Here is a 20,800-nt window from a genome sequence, read left to right as displayed (position 1 = left end):
GGCTTCTTTACCCCCTTGAGTGGTACGACAACTTCAACCGCAATTGATTCATAACCCTTGATCCGTTCCAGCAGTCGGGCCTCAACCTCTGCGCGCTGACTGAGAATCTGGATGTACTCATCCTTGGACCCGACCGATGTGAGTGACCCGTCCGCATTATAGCGTACCAGTTCCCCAGTCTTGTGGTACGTTCCCTGCTTGCCGCTCTGGCCTAGCTGGGAAGCCCATCGCGGTTGCCATGGACGATCGCTCGTGGTGGCAGAGGCTTCGACAAAGGTGCTTTCGATGAGAAGCTCACCGATGCTGCCTATAGGCTGTAGTTTGTCGTGGTCTCGCGGGTCAACCACCCAAAGCAACGACGAGCGGCTGATCGGCAGCCAGCCTGGGCTCTGCTCCTGCTCGGTGTCTGAATGGAGTCTTCGATACGCCATGGGACCCCGGCCTCGGACGGTCCCATAGACTTCGAGCATTCTCATCTCCTCGCCCCATTGCTTCATCGCGTCTCGGTTCCTGCTCCAGAGTCCCGTTGTCAGCTCGCTCGAATGAACAACCAAACTCCTGAGCGACGGTGCATGCTCTGGCAATGCTGTCATGGTACTCAAGCTTGGGTGATCCAAGCAAGCAATGGTCGCTCCCGACCTGCCAATACCGCCAGCTGCATCATCAGCACACTCTTCCTCTGACAGAACACAGATGCAGCCGCCGCTCAGAAGCGTGGCGAATGTGTCGTGGATTCCCTGGGCCGATGCGTATGGCACGAAGTGTGCGACTCGGGAGCCCTTGTTTAGGCTAAGGACCTCCCCGTAGGCCTGACAAGTGGTGATGAGTGCTTCATGACTCAGAGAGACGATGCCATCGGCCATCTCTGCCTCCTTGTCAGAAGTATTGTATAGCATGAACGCCGTGGTTTCTGATGAGGATTCAGATCGGTGTCCATTTGTGCCGTTTGTCCCATGCCCATTGGTTGATCTCTTCACAAGCTCACCAATGAGCCCGGCATCGATCGAGAGAGCCTGGCAGTTGAGTTTCTCAAGCATAGTCTGGTGTGACCGATTGGTCAAGCATAAAATTGGCTTCACTTGTTCGAGTATGGCACGACCGCTGGTTGCATCCGACAATTGGTCTGGGGTCAAGGGGACGCAGACGCCACCAACCTTCAGCACAGCGAGCTGTGGCACAATCGCCCAGGCCAATCTCTCAAAACAGAGCGCCACTTTGGCACCTTCAGTCACGCCCCGATGACCGAGGTACGTTGCGAGCGCAGTCGAGAGCGCATTAAGCTCGGCATATGTGAGGTCCTGATCTTGATCCCACGATTGTACGGCCAGCGCGTCGGGGTTGATAACAGCTTGCGCCTCGACAAGCTGGTGGATGCACCTGAGCTTCTTGACTTCCTTTGGGTGAGGGTGGCCATTGGTGTGGGTGTGTTGGTTCCACTGCTGTATCTGACGGATATCTTGAGGACCAGCGCACGCCACATCGCCCACCGATAGCTGAGCATGAGCATCATTGGCTAGCATGCTCACAACATGAGAGAAATACCCCAGAAGCATCTCAGCCATGCCGTCCGAGACGACAGTCTTGTCGTAGCCCATCTCAACATCCATAGCACCGTCACCTTCAATGCCACAACTAAGAATCAGCGCATAGGAGCCAAAGTCCTCGGCTATTTGGCCATCTCTGGGCTCTTCGGTTAAGATGGACGGCATCTCATGTGCCTGCTCGTTCGGCAGACGAACCATGAAGAGGTTGTTGAGCTGCATCGGGGTCCTGGCAGCATCCTCTCCATCTCGAAGAAGCATGCGGCGGATGTTCTGCAGACCTGCGTGCTCATGAGGTACCATGGCCGCTGATTGCTGCATCATAGACCACAGGTACTCGTTGACGGTTTGGTGGCGGTCCAGGAGTACGCGGACCGGGACGGTCGTCATGGTCGGGGCGGCCATGTCGGCAATGTTGAGGCCTGGTACGGCGATGTTGCGGCCCGACAGCGTTACTGCAAAAGCGATATCGTCAGAGGCGGAATACGCTGCCAGCACGACGGCCCAGGCAGCTCGGAGGACGACCGATGAGGGAACGCCGGATCCTACGGAGCCGGTGGCACGCGACGGCAAGGGCAGAGGCACGACCCTCTGTAATCGAGCGTTGGGTCTTGGCTGATACGTCGTTGACGGCAAAGCTGGAAATGCGGGAGCCCTGACACCTCTGAGCTGCCTAGTCCAGAATAAAGAGCTCGCGTCCTGGTCATTGTCGAGAGATATCTGCCGGATAAAGTGCGTGAATGGGACAGGGTCAGGTATACTGCTTCCGTGGTACCATTCCTCCAATTGCCGCAGCAGGATTCGCTTGCTCCAGCCGTCGTACAAGGCATGATGAATCGCCCACACGAGGGACTTGGAAGTGGTTCCGGAGTTGACAATGGTGAATCGCAGAAGCGGCTCGCCATATGTCATACCACCGCTGCCTTCCAAACAGCTCTCAACATCCTCCGCCTCCTCCCACTCGATATCCTCCCTGACGACGACCTGCAGGGATGTAGCTCCCGCAGCAATGCCCGGGATGATGCGCGTCCTCAAAATGGGGTTTGCGTTGGAGACGTTTTGCCAGGCTGATTTGAAGCGAGGCAGGTCGATGTTCTCATGTAGTCGAAAGACGGCACGGCCGACGTAGGCTTGGGATTGACGCATCGTCAATGCCATCAGACCTTCCTGCAAAGGACTGCAGGGATATATATCTTCGATGCGATCGATAGGTGTGCGGCAGAGCGCGGCTATCTCCTCAAGTCGCTCATTGCGAGTCTCTCGAGGTTCATCCCAAAGAGCGAAACGTTTGACATGAAGATCATCTGCGCCGTTGTTGTCAGCGGTCTTGACGAGTCGGGCTACTTCAGACAGCCTGGGACTCTGGAACAAGTCCGCCACCGTCAGAGTAAGCCCCTGCTCGTGACAAGCCGTGACTAGACGCATGGCCGCCACGGAGTCGCCACCCAGCTGGAAGAAACCATCGTCAGCGCCAATGGTGGCCGCCTTGATGCCCAGGATGTAGCTCCACATGTCGCGCATCCGGCGCTCCATGTCTGTGTTGAGCTCGTTTTGTTCTTTGCGTGCTCCCGTCAGACCGTACACGGCGAGCTCCTCGTCCTCCATGGTCTCGACCACCTTGTGAAGCCTCCTACGGTCCAGCTTGCGGGACATGTTCTCCGGCATCCTTGCCAGCGGAATGTACATGGATGGAATCATGTAGGCAGGGAGGTGCTGCGCCAGCGCAATAGCGGCATCGGCAAAAGAGTTGCGTAGGGTCGCCGATGACGGTAAAGGTGACAACGACGAAGATGTTTGGGTGGCCTGGACTGTCCCCTCGTCTTCTTCGCCATCCACGCGCAGAGCCAAAAACGCCGTAAGCATCAACCTATCGGGATGACGAGGATGCGTCACAAGCTCGACGGCCACGGTCCTGGCGGTGGGAATCTGCTCGTAGAGACGAAACTCGATTTCGGCGACCTCTACGCGTTGACCGCGGACTTTGACCTGCCTGTCTTTGCGGCCGATATAGGTCAAGCCTCCGTCGTTATTGTAGCGGACGAGATCACCAGTCTTGTACATGCGGCGACGCACAGATCCGAATCTGGACACCCACGCCGGATCGCAGATGAAGGAAGCGCGCGTTTTGGCCTCGTCATTTAGATAGCCCCGAGCAACCAACGGCCCCTCGATGAGGAGCTCTCCAATGCTGCCCACGGGAGACAGGTAGTCGTGGTTTGCCGGGTCAGCGACCCAGAAGTGATTGCACACCAAGGGTTTGCCAACGTTGGCAGCGTTGTTCTTATCAGTGACCCTCTTACTGCAAGACGAGTTGATAGAGCACTCGGAGGGTCCATACGAGTTGTAAATGACGACGTGCTCGGCCCAGAGCTCTACAACGTCAGCTCTCACTGGCTCTCCAGCGAGGATCATAGTGCGAAGAGTCGGGAGCTCACGCGGGTCCAGCAGCACGGCGACGGTGGACGTGAGGTTGATGAAGTTGGCCTGGGTGCGGTTGATAGCGTTGCTGAGATCGTTCAGACGCTCATGATCTGAAACAACGCATACGCAGCCGCCGAGGAGCAGCGTAGTAAAAATGTCCTGGATGCTTGCATCGAATGTATAGGCGGCGAATTGGACCACTCTTGAGTGCGGACCCAGGCCAAAGGCCTTACCATGCGCTGTACAGCTGCTGGCGAGAGCTCGGTGCTCCAGCATCACACCCTTTGGAACTCCTGTGCTGCCGGAGGTGAAGATCAAGTACGCGACGTTGTCCGGGTTCGCTCTTGGCTGCTGCGCGTGTGATTGGAGGCGCTCGTGACACGAGGCAATCAATTTCGCATCAACAATGACGGTACGGTACCGCGATGACGCTAATGACTCGAAACGAGCGCGGTAGTCGGGCGCCACGAGCACCACACTGGCGTTCACATCTGTGATAATGGCATTGGCTCGGGCGTCGGGGTAGTCCGGGCTCAGAGGCACACAAGCACCGCCGGCCTTGAGAACCGCCAATAAGGCAATTATGGCAAAGGGAGACTTGTCAAAGCAGAGCGGCACCATGACCTCGGCGCCTACGCCCATCTGGACGAGGTAGCACGCGAGCCGCGACGCCTCATCATCAAGCTCGCGGTACGTCCAGTCTCGCTCGGCGGAGCTGAGAGCCGGAGCGTTCGGTTGCAGCTTGGTTTGATGCTCAACGATGCCGTGGACGCAGTCCTCCACTGCTCGAGGTGTCTTGCTGTTCCATAATTGTACTGTTTGCTGATTGTCCTGGCTGAAAAGGTCAAGTTGTCCTAAAGTACAAGTTGGGGAATCAAGAACAAAGGAAAGGGCGGTGCGGAAAGTTGCAACTACGTTACCTGCCATCCATGGACTCAAATGCGACGTCCAGTATCCGAGACTCACGCCGAGTGTGTCCTCGCTTGCTTCCAGGTTGAGCGATATGTCGTACTATTTGGAAGCTATGTCAGTATATTGAACTGACTATGAATCAACAGGTTTGAGGGCTGGTGTGCTCGGCATACCTCGGTCGGATTGTAGCCCTGCTGCAGTCGAACTCGAAGCTCCGAGACGAGACTCGTATCGAGGTCCGGCTTCCGCTGATACGATACAATGGTATTACAAAGGGCTTGTCCTGCCGACTGCTTGCTGCCCTCTGTCTCACGCAAGGGAAAGTACTCATGCTCAAGAGCTTTGAGCCGACCCTGCTGCAGGTCCTTAACGATGTCTCCGAGGGTGACATCGTCACCGTCCAGACGCTGCCGACATATTAGGGTATTGAGTAGTGGTCCGACTGCTTCTTTGATGTTATCAAGCACGCCTTGACGACCGGCGGTGGACACGAAGAAGCACACATCCTGCGAGCCCGTGAAGTACTTGAGCACCAGCGCCCATGCTGCCTGGCAAATGGTGGCAAGCGTCACTTTGTAGCGTTCGCAGACGGCTTGGACATGTGTGGCATCCAGGGGAATATTGGTGCGCTTTTGCTGCAAACGTCTTTCGGTTCGATCGCCGTCGGCCGGAGGGAAGTAGCATGGTTCGATATCGGCGAGATACTGTTCCCAGTACGATCGTGCTACACTGTGGTCGATGCTGTGAAGATATACAATGTAATCTCCAAAGTGAGGTGCAGGTTGAAACGGAAGGCTGCCTTGGTATGCCAAACATAAGTCTCTAGCAAGGGTCGGCAGGGACTCTCCGTCAATGATTGCGTGGCTGACGTCGAGCGTGCAAATGATGGCGCCCGAGTCCGTGGTCGAGATGGTGAAGCGGTACGGCACTTGGAACGAGCGTATGAGCTCACTCAAGGTTCCGAAGGGCGTTTGCGTTTTATCGCTCTGTGAATGGATGACGTTATCTCCTAGCGAGGAAAACACCACCTGATCAAAGTGACCGCTGCGTGTCGTGCTATTCATCAGCACGGTCCGCAGGGCTGAGTGACGATCCACGACCTGGTTCCAAGCGGTGTGGATCCTCGCGGCGTCAACATGATGCCCAGTGCCAAGAGCTGTTGACAGCATTTCGAACGAGTACGAGCATCTGTACAATCCTGGGTTTCGGATCTGGCTGAACATCATAGCCTCTTGCATAGGCGAGCAAGGATAGACGTCAACGACTGCATCACGCATCGACACAGGTAGGCTCGCCACTGTCTGCAACAGCAGATCACGTCGGTCAGTACTGGTGGGTAAGGCCCGCGTGAGATTCGCTCTCGGGTCCTCGTGTGCTTCGCTCGATAGTACAGAGCGAAGCATGGTCACAGCGCGGGCGAGCCATCTTTGCAGGTCCTCATGCTTGGCGGTTCGGATGTCGTAGCTCAGGCGGAGTCGTAATGACCCTTGTATGAAGCTCGCGTGTATGTCAATCGGTGTCGTCGGGTGTGAACTCGTGTTCTTCTTCTTGTTGGAATCGTCGACCCAAGTCTCGCGGAAAGTGGTGCTGGCATAGGATTCTTGGGTCGGTCCATCGTAATGGAAATTCACAGCACTGCCGAGACTGTCTGTTGCTTCCAGTTCCGTGTTCGAAGTAGAGTTTCGAGAGGCTGCCACTCGAGTAGCGACCTCAGTCAACGGCTCGTCAATGTCTTCTATACCAACTCGTAGGTAGCGTAGCCGAGTGAAGTTTCCTAGTGTCCTCGCGAATCGGAAGTCACCCTTGCGCTGATCTTCGCTGGGGAGGTTGTGGGAGATTGCCAGGACGTTCTTGTCGGCGAAAACCGCCTTAGACGAGGCGATCAGCGCCCCGAGGAGGATATCGACGGCATCGACATGGTGAGTTGCTCGGCAGAAGATGTCGTTCAACAGACCCGCCGTGTTTGACTCCAGTGTCTCGTCAATATGCCCAAATTGCACGGCAGATTCACAGCTTTGCCAAGCCATGTTATTTGCAGCCTCCTGCTCATCACTCCATACTTGGAACGATGCCGCAGGTTGGAGGGTCAGCGCTTTCCTCTCAAGGATCTGTTCAAGGTCGGCGATGAGAATAGCCCAGGACGCTGCATCGATAATGAGCGATGGAGCCACCAAGTACAATACTCGACGACCATCAGGCGTGGTCTCGAAGAATGTCGCTCCGAAGACCGGCCCTTCCACGTAGTCGATCGAGTCATGCAGAGAAGTAATAATCGACTCGTACTCAGCAGTTCCAAGCGCTCGCTCGACACGGAACATGTAGCTCTCTGGATTGTAAGGGCTGATTGTTTGAAGCCATTGCTGGGATTCTGATCGAACAAAGCGTGCGCGAAGCATGGCGTGCCGCGAGACAACTGCGCCCAATGCTGCTTCAATCGCCTCATGCGGGACATCGGTGACTAGCTCCAATCGTCGTCCTTGGTGGTACTTGTTCTGAGTCGCTTGCTCTTTGCCTCCTTTGGTCTCGATCTCATTCTCGATAGTCCTCATGAGCAAAGCCTGGGCGGGCGACAGCGCAAAAGGCACATTCTCATCGATAATATTGGCAGTAGTAGCGCCTACTTCGAGTAGCTGAGACAGTGAGTCGGCCTCAAGAATCTGCTGGATCGAAACATCGCAGCCATGGTCTCGGAAAGCCGATAGAAGCTCAATGGCGGCCATGGAGTCTCCTCCCAGTCGCAGAAAGGACTTCTCCAAGTCGATCTTTTTGGTGGCCACGTTCAGGATCCGGGCGCATATGACGCGCAGGTTCTCTGCGCCCAAAGCCGTCATCGTAATCGGTGGTATTATGCAAACTCGTGGGATATTCGGTATGTTCAAGGTGGTATATGTCGTGATTGGTCGGTCGATTCTTCGATCTGGTTTCTGATCTGGTTTCAATGATGCTATTCAGAAACGGTTGAATCGCATAGCAATAATTCAACGAACTGTACTTTTGCTGGTATACAGCAAAGGTCTTACAAAACGCGATAGTACTGAAAAAACCGCGATGGCATCATACAGCTGCATGAATTCTTGCACGTGCTGCAGAGTCCAGCCGCTGAAGCGATGCTTAGACGATACCATCAGCATAAGTCCCGAAAGGGAAGTGAGCTCCCGACAAGGGTAGTAGTCTAGTCCCTACGGAGATATTGCTGACTGCAGCTTTTCCTTCAGGATCATATCCATTCGCTCATCCTTCGTGCATTTTTTAGACAGGGGCAGTGAGGTGGATGGAACCGCTAATTAATGTCGACAAGGGTAGTAGTCTGGTCCCTGCGGAGATATTGCTGACTGCAGTTTTTCCTTCAGGATTATATCCATCCGCTCATCCTTCAGGATTTTATCCATTCGCTTATCCTTGAGGATTGTATCAATTCGCTTATCCTTCGCGCATTTTCTGGACAGGGGCAGTGAGGTAGATGGAACGGTGTTAAAGTATGACCCCATTGGCAGGCATGTTGCTGACTGTTGTTAATCAACATCGTCAGCGTTTGTCCCCGTTCCCCGCATCCATCGCGGCCGTCCTTCGCGCATTTCTTGACAGGGGCGTGGCTTCACAAGTGGTTGCCGGATCTCCTAGCTACGAAACTCAGTATCCTGGCATCGTCATTGCACGATCGAAAGACGGCATTTTCACACCTTCAACTATTTCCCATCTGAGTTCGCGAACGTTCATAACGAGATCAGAGATGGCGCAGTCCAACCCTATGCTGATCCAGCCGGCACCGCCAGGCTTCAGGCGGTCACCTCTGGTATTGATTCACGACGGAGGAGGTTCAGTCTTCAACTACTTCCTCCTCAAATCGCTCGGACGTGCCGTGTATGGCATCTACAACCCTCGGACAGGCGACGGAGAGCAATGGCCGGGCGGCATCACCGAAATGGCTCGCGAGTACTGCCAGATGATACTCCGGGTCGTGGCTGAGGGCGAAATCCTCATTGGAGGATGGTCTTTAGGTGGCATGGTTGCGCTTGAGGCAGCGCACATCTTAGCCCTCATGCCGCGCTGTCCCATCAGAGTCAGGGGAGTCGTCATGATAGACACCGACTTCCCACACGGTCCATCAACCAGCGAAAAGAAGTCAGCCGAAACGCGTGTGGCCAACTCCAAGGCCGCAATGGGACAGCACGTCAAACCGGAGATACGACAAGCCGTCGAGCGCTCAATGGAGCAAGCGGCCAAGTTGATCGACGAATGGCAACCACCCATATGGACAGCACCGATTGTACCACCGCGAACTGTGCTCATTCGCGGGCGAGAGAAGATGGAAGAAAATGACGTTTATCGGGAAAAACGGGCACTGGGCTGGGAGAACTATGAATCGGACATCATGGCGGCGGTACTGGACGTGGACGGCACGCATTACAGCATGTGGGAGAAGCAACACATCTCTACTGTGGATCTGCAACTACACCGCGGCTGTACTTTGCTAGAGCATTCTCCAATGTACTAAGTTATAGATAATGACACCGTATTTCTCATTTAGAGCTTTTTGATCCGCGCAGCAGCCTGCATGACCGCCTCAGAAAACGCATATCTAGCAGCGGCCTTCTCAAGCGCCAGGATGCCTCCGATAGTAGCCCCCTTGGGACTGGCAACACTCTCCCTCAGCATGCCAAGATGTTGACCCTCCTCGGCCATCAGCTTCCCCAGCCCAGTGAGCACCTGCGCCATCATGGCCGCAGCCTCGGACCTCCTCAAGCCCTCGGAAACGGCACCGTCGAGAATGCCGTCAATGCCGATGGCTAGAAAGGCCGGTGTCGAGCCTACGACGACCGTCGCTGTGTCGAATAGATCGGCTGACACCATGCGAACCTTGCCCACCATTCCCAAGACTTGTGTCGCTCGTTGCGCTAAAGCGGGCGGCATGTTGGCCGGGAAATCCTCCAGCACGGTCATCGACTCGCCCACCGTCGCCGACAGGCTCGGCATCGCCCGCACGATCCAGCACCGGTCTTTCTCATGTGCTAGAGCAGTTGAGATCGGGTAAATGTACTCACTGAGCTGTGCGCACGTCTTGCCCGCCAGCACACTGATGACGAGCTTGCCCTTTACCGCCTCACTAACACCTTTCTCGGAGAGTAACGTCTGCACCTGTCCAGGCTTACACGCCAGCAATATAACGCTGGCTCGCGACATGGCCTCGGCGTTGTCTCCGTGAGTGATGTTCAATTTCTTTTCGCGAATGGCTTGCGTGAACCGCGCGTCGTTGGACAAGCGCTCGGCTGATCCGTTGCTGCTCACGCAGGCGACAAAGGCATCGAAGTCGATGACTGCCGTATCTGCTGCATCGGTATTGGCGTTGGCTCTCTGCGTGCGCTTCAGCATACAGGCAAGCATGGAGCTTCCCATAGCACCTATATGCAGAAACCCAAACCGTCAGTCTCTCTTCATCTGACTGTCGCGTGAATGATCAATAGGCACTCACCCGCTCCAATTACCGCCAGGCTCGTTTGGTCTTGGCCATGATAGTCGCCCATCATTGGAATTCGGACTTATTCCCGTCAAAAGTGGCTCAGCTTGGACACGTTGGGGTTTCTGCGTCGATTCGTAGTAAATGCAATATTTGGTGGAGCGGTTTAGATGGGTGTATATAACTCTTAATCAAGTGGCAATTATAATAGCGCTGCATTTATAATGCCATCCTAACTCAAGAGACATAAAGCCCCTTGCTATATAATCTTTTCCACATGTAATACCTGCTGTTAACCTCGGTTACCCTATAACCAGCTACCTCTATAGACTAACCACTAATTTATTACTTCATTACTTTATTTTTAATATTATTAAATAATTATAAATAAAAATCTTATATAAAAGTTTATTACTATAACTAGAATTAGTAAGTTAATATTTTAAGATTTATTTAGAATATATATTAATATAATAAGAAACTTAAAAATTAAAATTAAAAATAATAACATTTATAAAAACTTTATTTTAAAAAAAGTAATAAGTTTATAAGAATTAAATTTATTAAAAATGCTTAAAAAGAATATACTTTTAAAACTTAAAAAAAATTATTTATACATTTAAAAAAAAAGTTATTAAATTAAAATAAGAAAGTTATTATATAAATTTACTTAAGTATTTATTGATAAAAATCTTAATTTAATTAAATAATTTTATACTATATTATAAAGAAAACTATTAATTAATTTAAATTTAGGCTATTATAAAAAAGTAGCTAGTTTAAGGAGGTAACTAGTTATAGGGTAACTAACGTTAGCGTCAAGTTTACCAACCATCTGCGGCCACAAGCGGCACATGCACGGAACTTTTCAATGCCACAAGCGGTCCGGACCGAACCCGGGCTGACTGTATTGGAGGCCCCACATAGTTCTGCGAATGGGACTATTGTGCTGACCGGGATCTATCCTTCAAGATTTCCTTCGCGGGTTACATAGCGCTTATTCCAGCATGGACCCCTGGTTCCTGACACCTCGGAGGGCGTGTATGTAGAGTTCTTGGCTGACTCCTTTCTCGGCAGTACGTACTCCTATTCAGAATCTCGCAATTCGATTCTCGTGCGACACTTTGTGAATAATGTCTCCGAAGCGATTATTATTCGTTCGAGAAGAACTGGCCAACGACAACATTCGTGCCTTCATCATTCGTGAGAACACAAGCTTGTTGACATGGACGAAGCATGTCGAACGACCACGATACGTTCGTTTGGTCCTTTGGCCGCAGGTTGTAACGGCGTCTTCAACTTCACCCTTCTTTTCGAAGAGACGATTCTGGGCCTTTTGCCCATGCTGCTAGCGCTGCTGCTGGGTTCGTTCCGACTGCTGGCGCTGCGTAGAAGGGAAAAGCTGCTTCCCCGAAACTTGCATTTGTATCTCAAAACGGTATGTGTTGACCATATCAACTTTAATTGATCCCGTTGACTGCTCCTGGGTGCTAAAGGTCCGTTTTCTAGGCATCATGGGCCCTCCATGTGGCATTGGATCTCACTTTGGCGTTGGTCATCGCCCTCTCGCCGTCTGTGCGGGCGACATCTGCTTCGACGGCAGTATCTGCCGTTGGCATCGTCAGTTCTCTGGCGTTTCTTTGGCTGGCAGCCACCGAACACGTGCGGTCGCCGCATCCATCAGCCATCTTGACACTATATCTCCTCGCTTCCATCCCTCTGGACATCCTTCGAGTACGTACACTATGGTTTCTCGACGATTCGGTCGTCGCTGCCATTTTCACCACGCGCCTGGTTCTAAAGGCTTGGCTCTTTGCCCTGGAGATGAAGGAGAAGCGTGAATCATTGATCAAGGCGAGACACGACTTCACATCTGAGGAGACTGCTGGGATTATCAACCGCGCGTTTCTCTGGTGGCTGAATAGGCTGTTCTTGATAGGATTCAGGAAGCCGCTGGTTCTTGGTGATATCTTTCCTGTAGATCGAGAGCTCAGATTCCAGCCCAAAGACTTGATGTCGCAGATGCAGGAGGATCCAGGTACGATAAGTGCTTCGAAAATTGGTCTCATGGTGTATGCTTACTATCAATCTTTCTTTTACACTCATAGCCATCATACAAAGCCCAAAGCAGCTTGTCAAGTTCATATTAAAGGGGCGCGTATCATTGCTATTGATTGGTCTTGTAGCGCGATGCCTGCTGCTGGGGCTCAACCTGGCCCAACCTTTGTTGGTCAGTGCCGTAACTTCATACCTCTCCAGTTCTGAGCGGCCAGTTGGGCAGGGCGCAGGACTCAGCATCGCCTATGCGCTGGTGTATGTGGGCATCGCTGTAAGTAAGTCCGGACAAACAGGGTTGTAAAACGCTTTATAGAAGCTCTGACGGCTGACTGTGGCTCCGTATCGTCTGACGTAGGTTGTTGGCGTCCTATACCAATCGAATGTTGCCCGTCTCATGACAGCTCTAAGAGGCTCTTTGACGGCACTGCTCTACCGCCGAACAATATGCAAGACGGCATCTTCATCGACCGACAAAGGTGTGGCGACACTCATCAGCGCGGACATGGAAAAGGTTGTGCACGGTTTCGCAGTCGCACATGAGCTTTGGGCAAACCCCACAGAGATGGCTGTGTTCACGTGGCTACTCGTAAAGCAGCTACACGTCTCTTCCGTTGCTGGGATTCTTGTCATGCTTCTCTGCATTGGCGCGACACTAACGCTCACGGCCACAGCCAGTGGGCGACAAGCAGTCTGGTTCGAGTCGATCAATGATCGCGTCACGACGACTATCAACGCCATTACATCGATCAAAGGTGTCAAGCTGACTGGCAACACGGGACCGGTGCGCGAGCGTGTGTCTCATCTACGAGATCGCGAGATCGCACAGTCGCAGTCGTTTCGTAAGCTACTCATCGGCGTGTTTACATTCACTTACACATCATCTATCATGGCCCCGGTCTTTGCCTTTGGCACCTACAGCATTCTGTCTCTGGTCCGAGACACTGTGCCGCTCACGGCTACAGTGGCGTTCACCTCATTGACGGCCTTTTCTCTTCTCAGTTCCGCAATCTCTTCCTGCATCAATTGCGTGCTCGCAGTGGTGACAGCCCGGGGAAGTTTAGAGCGCATGCAAGCACATATGAGTACAGAACCGTGCAGCGACGAGTATGAAAGATATGGGTCCGGCAGCCCATATGCTAATATGGGTGAGAAGCCCAGCAATGCCGCAATCATGATGTCCGACGTGACGGCCACCTGGAACGCGGACCTGCCGCCAATTATATCTGACATTAGTCTATTCCTGCCGAATTCAAGGCTGACGATGATCATCGGACCCGTCGGCTGTGGCAAGACGACATTGCTCAACGCCATACTCGGCGAGGTGCCGTACGCTACCGGCACCATCACGTTGAACCGAGATGAGCTCGGCTATTGCAGCCAGACACCATGGCTCACCAACGCAACCGCCAGGGAAAACATCATCGGCATGTGCGACTTCGATGCGACATGGTACGCCAAAGTCGTCCGCGCCTGTGGGCTGGACCAGGACTTCCAGCAGCTGGCCCGAGCGGACGAGGCCATGGTTGGCAGCAACGGTACGACATTAAGTGGCGGCCAGAAGGCTCGCATCGGTCTCGCGAGGCTCGTGTACTCGCGAAAGCGCATCGCCGTTCTTGACGATGTATGCAGCGGGCTGGACGCGACGACCGAGCAGCAGGTTTGGAGCAGCCTGTTCGGACCAACGGGTCTCCTGGCGCAGCAGGAGACGACGGTGGTCATGGCAACTAACTCGATCAACAACTTATCCAGTGCCGACCACATTGTCGTTCTTAATACCGAGGGCATTGTTGCGTGGCAAGGTACCTACGACGACTTCAGGACAAGCGACGGCGTTCAAGCGCAAGTTCGAGATGTGGCTACAACGAACTCCAACGAGGATAGGGATGGCGAGATCGCTGGGATTGATCTACCTGCGGGCGGCGCGGTGCAGCCACCAATTTCCACTACCATCACGGAAGCTATCCAATCTGTCGAGCTATATAAACCCAGCGACAAGGCCGTCTACATGTATTATGCCAAAGTGATTGGTTGGCCACGCTGGGCCGTCTTCGCCGTTATGTGTGTGGTATTCGTGTTAGGAGTCGCTTTTCCGAGTAAGTTATCATGGTCATAGTCACAGTCGGGCCATGTGAGTTGAACGTCGGCTAACGAAGGATGACTTCCTCCCTTGATCAGGTGTGTGGATTCAGTGGTGGACGAGTGAGACCATCACACGAGGAAACGAACGTCTCGCGTTCTACCTTGCGATATATGCGTCCATGGGGCTGGCGGCCGTGCTGGCTTTTCTCTGTGCCAGCTCATACTTCATGTTGAAGATTGTACCCAGGTCGGCTCGGAAGTTCCACTCCACATTGTTGGAGACGGTCCTCAAGTAAGTACAAGTAGCACACGGCAGTAAGTAAGCGAGAAATGCTGATAAATAACCGCAATTGACAGCGCACCCATGTCATTTTTCGACGTGGTCGACATAGGTGAGACCTGCAACAGGTTCAGTCAAGATCTACAGCTTATTGACACGGAGCTACCACTGGCGCTGATCAGCACCACCATATCCCTCATCTCGTGCATCGTCCAGTTCGTCGTCATCATCATCGGGTCGAATTACACAGGCATCATCATGCCATTCGTCTTCGTCGCCATCCTGCTCGTGCAGCGCTTCTACCTGCGCACCTCCCGGCGACTCCGGATCCTGGACATCGAGTCGCGCGGACCCGTCCTATCACATTTCCTCGACTTCATTAGCGGCGGGCCCACGATCCGGGCTTTCAGGTGGGCGGAGCAATACATCTCGCGGGCCAACCAGGCGCTGGAGGAATGTCAGAAGCCCTTTTACGGCCTTGCGTTTGCGCAGCAATGGCTGAACCTCGTGTTGGACCTGCTCAATGCCGGCGTGGCCATCATCGTGGTCTCCACCGCCGTCAACACAAACCTGTATAGCAGCGGCCTTACAGGTCTGGCGCTGTTTGGCATCGTGGGCTTCGGGCAGAATGTGAAGAGCTTCATATCGACGTGGACCGCGTTGGAGTTGGCCATGGGTGCCGTCGCCAGGATTCAACACCTCGAGACCACGACAGCCTCGGAGCATTTGCCGGCTGAGAAGGAAACTCCACCGCCAGATTGGCCGAGTGCAGGCCACATTGTCTTCGAAGCCGTGGAAGCCTCGTATAGGTCTGATTTGCCACCGGTGTTGAAGGGCATATCATTTCAGGTATTCCCAGGACAGCGCCTGGGCATTTGCGGTAGAACAGGAAGGTTCGTCGCCTAAAACTCCTACTTGAGATTGGAGGGGGTCACTTGCGGGAGAGCATATCACGATCGATGAGGAGATGAATGACTGACATGTGCTCTTTATAGCGGAAAAAGCTCCATCGTGTCAGCGCTCCTTCGCTTGATTAACACGAGCGCAGGAACGATATGGATAGACGACGTCGACATCAGCACAATCCCTCGCAACGAGCTACGACGACGGCTCATCACTCTGCCGCAGGAGCCATTCCTCGCGCACGGCACGATGCGGTCGAACCTGGATCCCAGCGGCGCACATACTGACGAGGAGCTCATCACGATACTGATCAAGTTCCGACTTTGGAACGCCTCCAGGTTGCCCGATGGACTGAGCACGGAATTGACGGATGCGTCTTTCTCTCATGGACAGCGACAACTGTTTTGTCTCGCGCAAGCCACGCTTCGCACAGACGGCAGGATTCTCATCATGGACGAGTCGACCAGCTAGTGAGTGTTCCCCTCCGATTAATTGTATAAGCATTCGTACGCATGACTGGCTGACAAACCACTTTACTTCCTAGTGTGGATCAGGAGACGGATGAGCTGATGCAGCATCTGCTGCGCGAGGCTCTCCCGCACTGCACGACCATTTCTATCGCCCATAAGATCCAGACGATACTCGACCACGACTTGGTCGCCGTGATCGATAATGGTAGTGTGGTTGAGCTGGATAGCCCTGCGGCGCTGTTGAGCCGGGAGGACTCTATCTTTTCTGAGCTTTGTAGACTGTCGACTGCACCAAGATAGGGTGCTTGTTATCTGGGTATACGTTTGTTAGCGTAAGAAAACGGCGATCGTATAGCATGCTCTACCCTATGCCGGTTATGTATTCTGAATATGTGGTAATAGCTCTTCTATGTTTGTGGTCTGACTTATAAGCTTTTGTTATTAAGACGTTACAGCAATTAAGGCAAATAAGGTTTATACAATTCTTATTAACTCAGGCATTCGGATACAGTGCGACTATTGTATATTGTTGCTTCCATCGTCTAAGATGGCTGTCCTATTTTACACAGTCCTTCTGTGTTCCGCCCGGCTCCAATAAGTGCAAAATGGAATACATAGTTAATAAAATTTACTTCTGCGCTAACATGACGACTGTAAATAGGTATGCAGAATCTTGGTCATTGAATGATAAAAATATACGAGTTTAAGTATCTCATTAGTATTCTCATAGGTGGGAATTCATACCTATGGTGTAAATACCTAGACAAGAGCTTGGAGGCACACAACTCGTTAGCCAAAACACACAGACTGTGTGATTCGGCTCTTTCCAATTCGCCGCGCATTCCTGGCCGATGATGCCGGATCCTAGCTGCTAGAGGGTTTCCAAACTTCCTTACTGATAAGGCCTTCCAGCAACCGGGCCACGCAAGAAACTGTGGCGGTTAGTTATTGACAAGTTCCGCACCCTACGCGCCTCGGTTTCGGAAGTACATGGCGTGTTCTACGGTGCATGTCAACAACACGGCCACCTTCAACAGTGAGTCCTCCGTCTACATTGCGGGAAAGTATAATAAAATTCAACTTCAAGTTCCGTCCCCAATCCTACTTGAACAAAGTGCACACACTGTGACGCGATAGCTTTATTTGAGACTCATCGGGTGCCATGCTGCTCACGCAACACCTTCTTCAGCACCTTGCCGGCCGGACTAACCGGAATACTCTCCACAAACACGATGCCACCTTTCAGCCAATGCGATGTACTCATTCTCTCCTCAATGACTTGGGCAATGCTGTCCTTGAGCGCTTCCTCCCCATCCTCACCCGCTTCTTCCAGACTTTTGAGAGCATCCGGCTGCAAGACGATGATGGCGCGTGGCACCTCGCCCGACGCGTCATCGGCGACCCGGATAACGGCAGCTTGTGCTACGGCCGGATGCGAAAGTAACTCGGCCTCGATCGCAGCGGGTGAGACTTGCAAGCCGTAGACTTTAATTAAGTCCTTCATCCTGTCCACAATGCACAGATGAGCGTCGCTGGTCGCAGGACTCTGTCGGAACACCGCCATGTCTCCTGTGCGCAGCCATCCATCAGCGGTAAAGGTAGCTTGGTTGGCTGCGTCGTCGTCGACGTAGCCCTCGACCACGCTCGGTGACCGGATGCACAGCTCCCCGACGGTGTCGAAGTCCGTGACCTCCTGGCCGTCGGCAGCCTCGAGACGGGCCTCTATGCCCGGCAGTAAAGTCCCCGAGGACCCGACCCCGAGCAGGAGGTCGCTGGACTTGGAGCACGCTATCACCACGGCGGCCTCGGTCACGCCGTATCCTTGCAATAGCACCCAATGGGGACACAGCGCCCGCATTTGGTCCGCGATGCGGCCATCAAGGAGCGCGGCACCCAGAACGACGTTCTCAACAGTGCTCAGATCAAACATGTTCAGCAGGAAAGGGTTCTTGGCCAGCGCCGCCACGACCGGCGGCACCAGGTACAGCCGGTTGATGCGATGGACCTGCACGCTCTTGAGCATCTGCTGCATGTCGAACTTGGGCAGCAGCACGATCGTGTCGCCGCGGTAGAGCATCACGCAGGCCACGACGAGGGCGAAGGCATGGCTGAGCGGCAAGAGGCCCAGCATCCGGTCGAGCTTCTCGCCCGTGGCCTTACGGTTCTCGAACGCGCACGACTGCAGAACGTTGCTTATGACGTTGTAGTGCGACACCTTGACGAGCTTCTGGAGCCCCGAGGTCCCGCTCGAGGCGAAGTAGAAGGCTGCTGTCTTGGGAGACGCGGGTCCGCGCGGTGGCAACTCGGGAGCTTGCTTGCCTATCTCGAGGAGCTGCGATGACGATGTGAAGGACTGGTCTGATGGCGTGCCTGGGAGGTCGAGAATGTACGTCCGGGCCTTGGGCACCTCGCCGTCGCATGCCGTGAGGCAATCCGCGAGCAGAGGAGCGCAAGTGAAGACCGCGTCAGCGCGCACCTTGAGGAGGTGCTGCTTGAACTCGGTGGATGTGCTGGTCGGATGGATCAGGAGAGCGGCCGCGCCGAGTCGGTGGAGCGCGAGGGTCACAACGAGAAAGTCCATCGCGTTGGCACTGTATAAGGCCACCACTCTCGCCTCATGCCTGCCACTCTTTTGGTCTTGTTCCTGTTGCCATCCAAGCTCTTGCGCGAGCGCACGCGCCATCAAGCTGGCATTTTCCTCTAGGTCGTCGGTCGAATAGACCCTGCCAGAAAGACCACATACCAATGCCTCGCTCGACCTGCGGACGCGCAGGTGTGCATACTTATCGGAGAATAGGAACTCGTCAAGCGTGAGTCCCCGAGGTGGCTCAAAGGGCAATGGCGGCGTCGACGGGGAAGCAGTAAATACCATGATGACAACTTCTTTGCCTAGTTCTGAGCCCTTGTGACGTTTGATCAAAAGACTAAGTAGCTTGGATAACCCAGCAAATGGAGTGTACGAAGGTTGAGCCCTATGGATAGCAATGTCCCCATGGAAAACTTCAGTCACGGTTATTTGATCATGAATCGCAGAGCCCTGCTGTAAGCACGTGTTTACTATTAATACTCTTCTATATTTAATGCGTAGTTTCCCATTCTCCATTTTCCTTCGCCTGTTTCCTTCGCGGGCCCACCTTGTCCATGGCGTCTACTCCCAGTACTGGCATCTTCCTGATATGTACACCCCCGATGCGACGCAAATAACCGTTAAGTCATGCTATTCACGAAGCGGCAGCTGCAATCGCCGGCTGGATGGATGCCGTTTCACAGGTGGAAGGGGGGGGGGGGGGGGGGGAGGGTTCCATTAGAATGTCGAAAAGGACATTAAGGATGATGAGCCTGTTAAGTATTTGAACCTTGTCCAGAGACGTAATGGCATTAGATGGCTCCATTGCCGTGAACTGTTTTGAACGGTGAAACACCCCGATTATTCCTTCACCCCAAGAGCTCACTCGTGTCCCTTCTCTCGTGATATATCATGGGCATACCACTCCTCGATTTTCGAGCCTATGCTCGAGGTAATGAGACTGAGAAGGCTCGCTTCTGTCAGGATCTTCGCCAGACGTTGACAACATATGGATTCGCCAGACTTCGCGGCCACAACATCTCCCGTGCTATCATTAGGGAGCTTTTCTCTCAGGTACGTGCTCTTAGATATTCACAGTGGACAACAGATTCTGATATATAACGCGGCTTACTAGGCTCAAAGATTCTTCGCCCTGACTACTGCAGTCAAGGCCAAAATCGCCCACGGTCCAGCTCCAAACCCTCACCGCGGCTGGACCGCTGTTGGGAAAGAGAAGTTGGCAGAACTTCCCAAACTCAATGCGGCACGTGATGGTGAGAGGGGTGTCTACGATGTGAGGGAGTCCCTGGATCTCGGGTCCGAGCAGGACACAGTCACTCCGAATCTCTGGCTGCCCGAGGAAGACCTGCCGGGCTTCCGCGAGTTCATGGGCGACTTTTACGAGCAGTGCCATTCGATGCACATCCTGCTCCTCGAGGCTGTTGCGCTGTCATTTTCCCTCGATCCGCAGTGCCTCGCACGTCAATGCCAGAAGGACAAGACGGACAACCCGAGCGAACTGCGGCTCAACCACTACCCAGCCACCCGTGCGGCTTCTCTGGCAGCCGGGAAAAAGACGATGCGTATATCGCCGCATACCGACTTTGGTCTGATCACGCTGCTGTTCCAGGACAGCGTAGGCGGACTCGAGGTCGAACGCCAGGAACTTGAACATCGGGGCTGCTACATCCCCGTCGAAGCCCCCGCGTCTACAGACGATGATGCGGATGGTGATTTCTCGTCATCAACAATGATACTCAACGTCGGCGACTGCCTGGAGCGCTGGACCAACGGCCTGCTGCCATCGGCCAACCATCGCGTCACGCTGCCGCCGCGCCTTAAAAATCAGCAAGATCCCGATGCCATTGCCCCGGATCGCTACTCGGTCGCCTACTTTGGCAAACCCGACCGACAAGCGTCTGTGTGCTCGTTGCCTGAGTTCTTGCTGAGCGAAGGAGATGTGCCCAAGTTCACAGAGCCGATGACTGCTTGGGAGTACAACCAGTCGAGACTGATGCATACCTACTAGGTTCGATGAAGTACTTCCAAGCTACTTTAGAGTAGTAATTTATATACTTTGCATACTACGTAGTAGTAGTAGACTTCTGGCTACTT

At 53.6% G+C, this 20,800-nt stretch overlaps 6 protein-coding genes across 6 annotated transcripts in view; 3 read left to right on the top strand and 3 right to left on the bottom strand.

Moving 5' to 3' along the window:
- The window catches only part of EDB82DRAFT_454978 (uncharacterized protein), a 40,856-nt gene extending 32,761 nt beyond the window's left edge, over positions 1-8,095 (bottom strand). The window contains exons 1-3 of the mRNA XM_065607843.1: positions 7,362-8,095; positions 5,008-6,164; positions 30-4,948 (exon numbers count right to left, since the gene is read on the bottom strand). Coding sequence (XP_065466141.1) covers positions 30-4,948; positions 5,008-6,164; positions 7,362-7,705 — 6,420 coding nt within the window. The 5' untranslated portion in view covers positions 7,706-8,095. The remainder of the gene's footprint in view (positions 1-29; positions 4,949-5,007; positions 6,165-7,361) is intronic.
- Positions 8,096-8,352: 257 nt separating this feature from the next.
- EDB82DRAFT_522650 (Alpha/Beta hydrolase protein) lies at positions 8,353-9,369 on the top strand (the record flags this gene model as incomplete). Its single annotated transcript, XM_025730154.1, has 1 exon — positions 8,353-9,369. The coding sequence occupies one exon, from the start codon at positions 8,353-8,355 to the stop codon at positions 9,367-9,369; it is 1,017 nt and encodes a 338-aa protein (XP_025587229.1).
- A 15-nt stretch (positions 9,370-9,384) lies between these two features.
- EDB82DRAFT_119375 (pyrroline-5-carboxylate reductase) lies at positions 9,385-10,582 on the bottom strand. The gene has a single exon (XM_065607002.1). It carries the CDS (start codon positions 10,266-10,268, stop codon positions 9,399-9,401), a length of 870 nt encoding a protein of 289 aa, XP_065466140.1. The 5' UTR covers positions 10,269-10,582; the 3' UTR covers positions 9,385-9,398.
- An 877-nt stretch (positions 10,583-11,459) lies between these two features.
- On the top strand, positions 11,460-16,633 carry EDB82DRAFT_439130 (putative ABC multidrug transporter). The gene is made up of 8 exons (XM_065607783.1): positions 11,460-11,767; positions 11,839-12,399; positions 12,461-12,658; positions 12,743-14,480; positions 14,563-14,758; positions 14,824-15,639; positions 15,742-16,119; positions 16,194-16,633. Exons 1-8 carry the CDS (start codon positions 11,555-11,557, stop codon positions 16,417-16,419), a joined length of 4,326 nt encoding a protein of 1,441 aa, XP_065466139.1. The 5' UTR covers positions 11,460-11,554; the 3' UTR covers positions 16,420-16,633.
- A 543-nt stretch (positions 16,634-17,176) lies between these two features.
- On the bottom strand, positions 17,177-18,274 carry EDB82DRAFT_494089 (uncharacterized protein). The gene has a single exon (XM_025730487.2). The coding sequence runs from the start codon at positions 18,248-18,250 to the stop codon at positions 17,270-17,272; it is 981 nt and encodes a 326-aa protein (XP_025587232.2). The 5' UTR covers positions 18,251-18,274; the 3' UTR covers positions 17,177-17,269.
- Positions 18,275-19,531: 1,257 nt separating this feature from the next.
- On the top strand, positions 19,532-20,714 carry EDB82DRAFT_439125 (uncharacterized protein; the record flags this gene model as incomplete). The annotated part of the gene is made up of 2 exons (XM_025730598.2): positions 19,532-19,759; positions 19,821-20,714. Exons 1-2 carry the CDS (start codon positions 19,598-19,600, stop codon positions 20,712-20,714), a joined length of 1,056 nt encoding a protein of 351 aa, XP_025587233.1. The 5' UTR covers positions 19,532-19,597.
- Positions 20,715-20,800: the final 86 nt, after the last annotated feature.

Source organism: Fusarium venenatum (genome assembly GCF_020744135.1).
Source record: "Fusarium venenatum strain MPI-CAGE-CH-0201 chromosome Unknown EDB82scaffold_1, whole genome shotgun sequence".
NCBI classification, from domain to species: Eukaryota; Fungi; Ascomycota; class Sordariomycetes; order Hypocreales; family Nectriaceae; genus Fusarium; species Fusarium venenatum.
This window is presented reverse-complemented; position numbering and strand designations above follow the sequence as displayed.

What these genes read in the sequence shown, in the direction of transcription:
- EDB82DRAFT_494089 (XM_025730487.2), bottom strand. Translation starts at nt 18,250, where the DNA reads ATGCTGGGCCTCTTGCCGCTCAGCCATGCCTTCGCCCTCGTCGTGGCC.
- EDB82DRAFT_439130 (XM_065607783.1), top strand. Translation starts at nt 11,555, where the DNA reads ATGGACGAAGCATGTCGAACGACCACGATACGTTCGTTTGGTCCTTTG. An exon ending in TGCATTTGTATCTCAAAACG is followed by an intron (nt 11,768 to 11,838) that starts GTATGTGTTGAC and finishes TCCGTTTTCTAG; the next exon opens with GCATCATGGGCCCTCCATGT. An exon ending in TGGTGTATGTGGGCATCGCT is followed by an intron (nt 12,659 to 12,742) that starts GTAAGTAAGTCC and finishes CGTCTGACGTAG; the next exon opens with GTTGTTGGCGTCCTATACCA.
- EDB82DRAFT_119375 (XM_065607002.1), bottom strand. Translation starts at nt 10,268, where the DNA reads ATGGGAAGCTCCATGCTTGCCTGTATGCTGAAGCGCACGCAGAGAGCC.